The sequence below is a fragment of the Falco rusticolus genome, chromosome 1 (genome assembly GCF_015220075.1).
Source record: "Falco rusticolus isolate bFalRus1 chromosome 1, bFalRus1.pri, whole genome shotgun sequence".
In the NCBI taxonomy this organism is placed as follows: Eukaryota; Metazoa; Chordata; class Aves; order Falconiformes; family Falconidae; genus Falco; species Falco rusticolus.
The window spans coordinates 5,129,559-5,139,075 of NC_051187.1; the positions used below are offsets into that span (position 1 = coordinate 5,129,559).

The 9,517-nt window shown below is 41.3% G+C and overlaps 1 protein-coding gene across 1 annotated transcript; it reads left to right on the forward strand.

The window, feature by feature from the left end:
- The first annotated feature begins 1,311 nt into the window (after nt 1–1,311).
- On the forward strand, nt 1,312–8,001 carry C1H17orf67 (chromosome 1 C17orf67 homolog). The gene is made up of 4 exons (XM_037406321.1): nt 1,312–1,420; nt 2,104–2,204; nt 5,806–5,945; nt 7,481–8,001. Exons 1-3 carry the CDS (start codon nt 1,366–1,368, stop codon nt 5,920–5,922), a joined length of 273 nt encoding a protein of 90 aa, XP_037262218.1. The 5' UTR covers nt 1,312–1,365; the 3' UTR covers nt 5,923–5,945; nt 7,481–8,001.
- Nucleotides 8,002–9,517: the final 1,516 nt, after the last annotated feature.

Genomic DNA, 9,517 nt, shown 5'->3' on the forward strand with positions numbered 1-9,517 from the left:
TCTAGAAGGCGCAGGGCCTTGCACCTTCGGAACGTGCCTTGAACAGTTCCGTACCGCCACGCTGTCCGCGCGGCATTGCCTGGGATTTGGGCTGTCGGTATCTCAAAGCCTGCGCTGAAGGGCACCCCCCCCGCAGCCTGGGGTGCCTCAGGCCCCCGAGGCCAGAGCGGGGCACGGCCCAGCCCCAGCGGCCCCTCCATGGCCCCCGACCCCCCAGCCCTCCCCGCTGTGCCCATGGGGCTCGGAGCTGGCAGTAACGCGCCAGCCGGTGCAAGGCAGGAGACGTGGGCCCAGGCCAAGGCAGCCGCCCGCTGCAGCGCCAGGCCTCCCGCTGGCCTCGTGCTCCCGTTTCTGGAACCTTCCTGAATCAGAACACTGGTGAGCCCTGTGGCCCTGTGCTACGTCCCACCGCTCCATTTGCCCTGTGCGGGTACAGCGGCACCGGCGGGATGAACGCTGCTCTGTTAGGAGACGGGCAGGGAGGAGGGGGCGGCTGGCAGCCAGGCCGGCAAGCGGCGGGCCAGCCCCCATGTGCTGGGCAATGCGGGCGGCTGCGCGGTCCCCTCCTAGGGCAAGTGCCAGTGGCACACGTCCCTTGGGCGAGAGCTGCCGATCGTGCTGGGTGCCCGTTTCATACGCTATTCTCAAAGGGACACGTTTCTTCTCCTGCACATGGTGGTGCCAGTGGTGCTCAAAACCAAAACAAGCTGTTGGCAACGACACTGGTTAACCTGTGTTCTTACTTCACACTGTGCTTATTAGTAAGGACATTTATAATCCTGTTTCCTACTAACTTGTCTTGAAAATAGAAGAACCGTATGAGTTTTCATTTGTAACATTCTATTAATTTGATAAAAAATATCTCTGCTGTGTTTTTCAGCAGTGGTAATCTGGCTCTGCTAGAGTAAAACCACATTAATACCTACTTCTGTGCTGTAGAAGAGACAATTTTTGCAAAAGGGGCCCCTTTGCAGCCACCTTTGAGATTAACGGTCAGTAACGAGCAATTGGTTCTTTTCAAAAACAATCGTTTACCTGAGGCACCCGAAACTCTTGCTTGCTACGCTAAAGTAAGGTGATCTGTTCTGTTTTCACAAATTTTAAATACCCAGTGTAACTCTGAAGCCTGAAGTGGAAAAAAGGTCTGCTATTTTCTTTCCCTCAGGAACAGAGTTATGCTGAGAATGTGTGAGCAGATAATAGCCTAATTCAAAGCTTCAGGCCAGATGTCTTCAAAATCATACTATCGCTCAAATTAGTTAAAGCATAAACAAACATTTGTGACTGACGTAGCTACGTCAAATAAGCTAATGCCTCAGTCAGCGTTACGCATTTTGGAACAGACTGAGAGAAAGCAGAATCAAAATGAAGACATTTCTTGTGTTTGTCTCCTTTTTGGTCCTGATGACCACTTTTACAGGTAGGAGTTTACATAAAACAAACCTGTGTACGTATGTAGAGCTGCAGAGCATATTATAATACTATTAGTTTGTCAGCCTTGTATTTTAGTATCTTCCTGTTTAATTTTTGATACTTAACTATTTTTGCATTGCATGCTTTCCATGATTTGATTTTTAACAATCATGCTATTGTATTCCGTATTTCGCTCTCTGCATTACCACACTGTAGTCATTTATTGTAAAATCAAAAAGTTTAATTTTACTACCTTAACTATTTTAATATTATTTTACCAAGGTCCTGCAAGCTAAGTGTTCAATGCAATCTGTCCTTTGCAACAAAAGTCTAACTCATTACTTTGAAAAATAATCCTAAGTAAAGCAACACAGAAAAGAACAAATAATTGGAAGAGTTACTAATGTCAGTGGTTAGATGGTGCTGTTATATTTCCTCATTTTAGAGAGTAACATGAATATGTAGGGTTTGCTTCATACTGGTAGAACTAGAGAAAGCACAAGTATAAAAATGGTTTAAAATTCCACTCATATCTCCTGGAATGCAGTATCCCCTGGGAAGGGGCTGTAATGAAAGAACACTTTGTATATAGACAAAAATCAGGTTTGGAGACATTTCATTTTACAACTGACAGATCAAATATTAACTTTTTGGTAATTTCAGAACTGATTTCTGCTTTTCTGTCTTTAGACACTTCACCAATTTTGACTGAAAAAGATGCCAAACAGATTCTGAGAACTCGTCGTGAAGACAGACCGAGAAAAGCTGGTTTCCCTGATGAGCCAATGAGGGTGATGATGATACTTATTTTTAAATTACATTAACTTAAAAAAACCCCAAACAAACAAAATCTCCAAAACATTTGTGCTTAGTATTAAATTTCTATAGATTTAATTCCAAGCAATATGTTATGATTATCACCCTTTTAAGCAGCTGAGTTCTTCTTCTGTAAAATATTAAAAAAGCTTTTTTACATTCTTTCAATTACTGTTAAGTAGCATTCTGTAAGTGCTGAATATTGCTCAGGAAACGTACGCTTGCAGAATGTGGAAATTATTTATCATGGTTTAAAAATGCCGATTAAATTATTGAGAAGAAAGTAGCTTTTCATTTATAGAAATGTGGATTTCATCAGGTTGTTCCTGAAAAACTAAATAACAGGAAATGTCTTCTGCTTACAGTACATTCTGCACTCAAGGCAGAAAGGAGATGTAGGTGTCAGTGGTCAGTGTGGAGATTGAGGTAGTTCTCGACTAGCTTTCAAAATCACTTACTTTCATTCATTTATTTATGAATGCTACAGATAGGATGATTTGTTATGATAGTGTACAAGTTTTTAGTTGCTAGCTTTAGTGCAACTAAATTGTTTTTGCATGCAATAATTACATTTATTTATTTCTAAATCATATTATAACAAAAGAAGAATTAAAGAGCTTTCTGTTTTACTTGCTTTGACAAGATGTAACATATAATTCTGCACTTCTCAAGAGGTGCTTAAGGTATTTTAAAATTACTGCCTATTTCTTTCCAAAGTAAATAAGCTGTGCTAAAATTACATGGTTCTGAAGAGCCAAAACCCACAGAAGCTAGAAAGCACACAATAGATTGTGCATGTGTGATGAATACGAGGTGCTCAGCTTGGCAAGGTGCTGAACACTTCTGAGCTCCATGGGACACGGAGTGCTATGTGCCTGGCAGGATTGAGCTCACTGTGTGCCAGGATTGTGGACATAGCTCATGGTTTTCCAGTGGTTATTGTACATCAGCCAAAAAGAACCCACCAGGCCACACAGCACTCTCGATGCACACGTTTCTCTGTTGAGTGTGAAGGCCACAACAAATCAAAGCCGTCACAAGGATACTGCACCATGCTTGCTAACCACCTTGCACCGTGAAGACTGTACGACAGAGCCAAAACCCAGAGGCACGGGCTTCACTGCTGCCCACAGCATTCGGGACTGGGTTGGTTTCTAAGCTGCTGTTAAATGAGCCTTGTTTTTGCAAACTAGAATCATAGAATCTTGTAGGTTGGGAAAGACTTTTAAGATCATCAATTCCAACTGTTAACCCAGAACTGCCAAGGCCCTGACTGAACCGTGTCCCTAAGCACCACATCTATGTGCTTTGACTCCCTGGGCAGCCTGCTCCACCGCTGGGCCACCCTTCCAGGGAAGGAATGTTTCCAACATCCAACCTGAACCTCCCGCTGCAGCCTGAGCCCGTTCCCCCTTGTCCTGTTGCTTGTTACTCGGGAGAAGGGACCGACCCCCCCCCACCTACAGCCCGTGTCAGGCAGCTGTGGGGAGCGGTATTGTCCCCCCTGAGCCCCCTCCTCTCCAGACTAAACACCCCCAGTTCCCCCAGCTGCTCCCCATCAGACTCATGCCCCAGCCCCACTGCCTGTCTCTGGACACGCTCCAGCCCCTCTGCGTCCCCCTTGGAGTGAGGGGCCCAAAGCTGAACCCAGGATTCGAGGTGTGACCTCACCAGTGGCCGAGTGCAGGGGGAGGGTCGCTGCCCCGGTCCTGCTGGCCACGCTGTTTTGGACACAAGCCAGGATGCTGTTTGCCGCCTTGGCCACCTGGGTAAGAAATTAGAAATCAGCAGGAATACAGCTCCCATCTATGCTTATGTTTAATATACCACCACAATTATATAACATCCTATATAGTAAATATAACATGTATTAAATACAAAATAAATAGAACAGTAGAGAAGTTGGATTGAATTATATCCTGTACTGCGAGAAGTTACATGTGTACATACAACGCAGCCTATGGTTTAGTTTTAGGTAGCCCTGTGAGGAGCAGGGAGTTGGACCAGATGATCCTTATGGGTCTTCCAAGCTGAGATAGGTGATGATTCTAGATGGAGAGTAGAGGGAGTTAGGGCTAGAGGTGTGTCTGATGGCTGATTTCTGTGGCTCTGTCCTTGCCACTTCCCATCCTAACGTGATTAGTAGCAAACACTTGAGGAATTCCAACCTTCTTTTTTTTTTCCTTTTTTCTATACAGCAATGTTGGTTTTCTGTAAGAAACCTCAAACGTAAGAGTATTTGTTTTTCTCACTAAATGTCGAGGTTTTCTGTAGAAAAGGAACCACCTTTCAATAAAAAAACTATCCCCTTCTGCCTTGTGGAACATGAAGACTTTCCCTGTAATGAAGGTGCATGGCTGCTGTACCCCTGTGCACAGTTCTACTGCTGTCTGCAGGAGAAAAACTGATTTTGTATGGGTTCTTTGTAGCAGAATGAAATGCTGGGATGAACCCACCTTCGTTCATCTATTTTAAGCAAAAGCTTTTTGTACTAGGCCAGATCATGCTGAGCTGGGGAATTTAATTTGCAATTCTTTGTGACATTTTTTGACTTCTACAGTGTTGTTTCAGTCAAAAAGCCTGTTCAGTTACAGACAGCAAGATCTGCCATCTCTGATTATTTTAAAAATATCATTTATGTTATCAGCATGTTTTAATCTTACTTTGACTGAGACCCTGTTTTTTATCATGTCGCATCTTCTCAGTCATATAGTTCTGTTCTCCGTAAGTTCATAATGCAGTCTCACGGGGGACTCGAGCCAAGTCGCCCTGTGCCGCAAGGAGAGAAAGCACAGTAAAAGGCAGGATACCAATGCTTCCTGCTGGCACCCAGTCACCCTCTGCTCAGCACAAAGAGCAGAGAACTGGATGACAGCGGGAATTCTTGGCCAGTACAAAGGGTTTATGCTACAGCTTCCATTCCTACGGCGCCTACTGTGCAAAGCAGTGGGGGGGTTATTTTGCAAAATCTAGTTTCCACAAAGCTTACCAGCCCACATGCGCTGGGACGTAACATTTTAAAAGTCCTGTGAAGGTCAAGTTTTTGGTACACGGCCCACTTTAGTTCAATAACTTGTTGCTTACACCAAGCCTCCTATAAAGGAGTATGGGAAATTCACATTATTTTATGTATCACAGAAAGCACAATCAGCGCTCATGCATGCTACTTATTAGAAGCCTTCAGAGTACTGCCACATGATCCTATAAGGGGTTAATGTTTTTTAATCAGCAGGAATCAATTTTCAAAAGAGGCTACAACAGACCTGTCTAAGAATCCTTCTGTGCCCTCAGCACCAAGAAAGGCTTCTGTGTGGAAATGCAAATGTGTATGAAGAATTCCTTATTTATAAATATTGTTGTGAAATTCTGGTGCAACACCTTTAATGATCTGGGTGATATCATTCACTACATATTGCTAGGTTGAGCAAGCTGACTAGCAACACCATTTCACTATATTTGATAATTTTAAGGGGTAAATTAATTGCTCTTATGTAAGCTGTAAAATTCTCCTAGTTCATTGGCCTGACATTAGACTTAAATGTCATAATGAAATTACTTTTTCTTTTCTTTAAATAGGAGTATATGCTTTACCTCCAGCGCTTGGAGCAGAGATCAGAAGAGCAATTCCTTGAACACTGGTTAAACCCACATTGCTACCCACACTGCAACAGGGATTTAGTGCATCCGATCTAATGGTTTTGTCTACCTTTCAATTGGTATATATATATATATATATTTTTTTTTTTTATGGTGCATATTTCTTTCTCCATAACAGGCAGAGCCACAAACTGGAAGAGGAGCAAATAACTAATGGCTGGAGCAAGTACCTTGTGCTGAAAGGTGCCTGGCAACAGAGCACTGGCAGGGAACATAAGTGCCCTAGGATCAGCTGTGTCAGTGTAGTTCTATTTGTGTTAATAAGACATTTGGTTATGCATTTCTCTGCTATATGGATGTAAGTTGGTGACTGCACAACATTCTTATTAATGTTTCTTTCCTGTCTGCTTGTCCTCCTTTTCCAACTCATCTATTTAAGTTTTGTACTTGTTCACTTAACTCTTAGTAGGACCATGGCAGGATTAATCTTGTCATCCTTGAGATACTTAAGATGCAGTCTGACCTGCCAGGAGTTGAGCCTGTTCTGCAGTATCACAGCTATAGTAATTTGCTAGCTGCTGATTTTTTAAATGGATTTCATTATTTAGTACACATGCTGGTAAACATTAACATAGAACATTTTCACAGAAGTTGCACAGATTATTAGTTCTGTTTATGATTTCCAACATCAGTGTAACAGGCAGCATCATTTGCTTTATTGCCTCTGTTTATCATATGCATCACAGAATTCAATTGGAAAATAGACTCCAAAGCACAGCTCAGAAACCAGGCACTACTCACAAGCCAATCAGTGACAAAATGACACATCCCAGTAGTACCCCATGCACGTTAGGTTTGTGATATGGTCATGCTTTTTTTTTCCTTCTGTGTTTTTTGCACGCACTATCAACTTACCGCTACATTAAAAAAAATGATGTATTGAGGTAAGGAGCATATAGGATTGTAAACGATAAGTATTAATCATAAACTCTTCCAATTACCCAACAGCTGTTTGTGATGCCAAAAAAAGAAGATACACCTACATCTGTGTATTTTTATCACAGGATAAGCCTTCCTGCTTGCATTCTTTAAGCAGACATGAAATTTGTCAACTGGGATAAATTTGAATCATCAACATAACAGTGATGCTCTATCACTCACAGTTAACTTTTTAATGTAAAAGTTGCAAATTTAGCTCTGTACTTTCAAAAGAATTTAAGCAGTGGAATACAGAGATGGTGTCTGACAGGGATGATCTGTTTCAAGAGGCAGAAAGTTTGCTTAAAATTCTGCTATCTACTTGTACCTGTGCATATCTAAATACCTTTGAAGATCTGGATGTTGTGGTAGACTTTGATGGAGCTATGTTAATTCAAAATAAGACAAAGGTCTGAAACTTATTTAAAACGAAAACCATAAAATTCCCAGACCTTAGCCCTGGGAGGTAAGTTGGCAGTTTTAAAAAAATCTTCTAGCTGAGACACAGTTGAAAGCTGGCTCACTTAGCTGTTGCATTTCTTCACAATAACTGCTTACAGGCAATTGTGAAGAATTAATGTTAGAAAAGTGCTTAAATGGTTTGAAGCCCTTTATACATTATTAGTATGGCCAATGTCAGCATTTTTTTTAATTATATTTTCTTTTTTTCCTGCAGATCTCTTCATGGGCGCTGAAGAGGATATATATTACGGTTGTGTTAAAGAGGACAAGATCATTCCTGCGTTGGCTGCATGCTCATTGTAGAGCCGAACCTCTTTGCAATACAGTGATACAGCAAAACTTCCAACTATAAATGGCTAGATATGTTATAGACCACCATATATTTGCTACCAGTAATGATTGCATGCATGAATAAATCAACCAAGGGTTTCCACAGTTTCTGAGGTATGGACAAGAATAAATCACTGATTAGTCCTACAGTATGCTTTTTAAGGGTACAGGTTTAGACTGCCTGAAGCAAAAGGAACTTGGAGCGAGAGATCCATAGGAAATTGGAGAATATAAGCATGAAGAGAAGACCAGCTTTCTGGACTTTGGAGGAATCCTTAATTACAGTTTCCTAGGTTAAAAACAACATTGTATGAAGACATAACATTTATGCAACACTAATCTACGTTTAATTGCCTGATGAGTATTTCATGTATTGTTTCATAATAAAAGCTTGATTCAAATCCATTTTCAGATGGCCTTTGCCTCCCATAATATACGCTGACAAAAATCACTGGAAGCAAGGCTTGGTGTTGTGAAGTCCTAAGGAAATGTCAGAGGACTTCCCAGGATCATCAGCTGGGAAGCACTGCAGTGTAGTCTAATCATTTTGTAGTTTCTCTGCACTACTTTTCCCTTTCCTTTATGATTCTGCCAGATCAGGCACATGTATCCAGCCATCCCTTTTCTGCCTGTATGCCTTGGTAACTTATGTCTTAGCATAGAATATCTTGTAAAGTCAGGTGGTAAACATGTGACATCTGCAAAACAGCATGAATGTCTTGATGGCTCTTGTATGATCCGTAATGGCAATAGAATTAGTTATGAATGGACCAAAGTAACTTTCAGAGTTCCTCACTGCAGTCACACTGAGAGCCTGAGGACTGCTAGCAAAATAAACCACAGTTTTATGAAGATGCATAAGGTAATTATTGCTGCAAAGGGCATTTGATAAGCTGAAATAGATCAACAGTCCTTTTAGTATACTTTCCTTCCAGTAAGAGGTTTCCTAGATGACTCAAGGAAATAATTTAAATCTCAAAGCATCAAAGGCTTGCTTTCCCCTACTGTCAAAATGAAATCAGAGATTAAATCTGGGAGTGTAAAAATGTATAATCAGGCTGCTGTTGTGTGCCTCGCTCATACTACTCTCAATACATAGATATCAATTTGCATATCTCTATTGAAGTTAAAGTCATTAGGTGAAATCCTGTCTCTGTTTTTTCTTGTGCAGTGAAAAATTCATGCCAATGCCAACTGTGCCAACTTCCACCCAGTGAAAACTGATTTAAGTACTTATCTGAAATAAAAGAACTCCCACCTAGTTATATTCAGTCATGAGTTAGATAACTAGTAAGGCTAAATAGTAGCTTCTAGGTCCACCTCAGTAACACTGAGCTAATCCTAAAGCAAACATGTGGAATAGAGATTGTTTATTAGTTCTAAATTTGTTTTTCTGCATTAGGGCTGAAGGATCTCATATAGGTAGCTCCAGAGAAAAGTATTATTAAGTCTAATTTACAGGGAGAAAAGTAGAAACATAGAAAGGTCAAGTACTTCCAGGTCCTTGTTCCATGTTCCCTCCCACTTCATAAGAGGAAAAATTTTGGTGTAGTCTTAATAGTCTTTAGCCCACATTTGTGCCAGGCCAATGCAATTTGTGTCACAGTTTGTGTCAGGCGAAAGGAGCCAACTCGTATCTGCACTCAGATTCAAATAACAACACTACCAGTGTTTCTAGAATTCCAGCACTTCGGCTTCTTTACAAAAGTAAACTCTCTTAAAAGTATCTGCACTTCTGTTCTGCAGTAGAACTGACCATTGAAGTACCTCCTGGTACATCAAGACCAGAAAAACAGCAGATATCACACAGGAAAGTTTGAAACACAGAGAATAAAACGAGAAAAAAGTGTAAAGAAAAAGAGAGAGAACAGAAAATTATGAGGGAAAAGAAGAAAAATCTAGTCTGAAGCCTATCAGTGCC

Excerpts from the sequence above, each read along its gene's own strand:
- C1H17orf67 (XM_037406321.1), top strand. The coding sequence starts at position 1,366 with ATGAAGACATTTCTTGTGTTTGTCTCCTTTTTGGTCCTGATGACCACT. Across the intron at positions 1,421-2,103 it reads CCTGATGACCACTTTTACAG|ACACTTCACCAATTTTGACT; the intron begins GTAGGAGTTTAC and ends TTCTGTCTTTAG. Across the intron at positions 2,205-5,805 it reads TCCCTGATGAGCCAATGAGG|GAGTATATGCTTTACCTCCA; the intron begins GTGATGATGATA and ends TTCTTTAAATAG.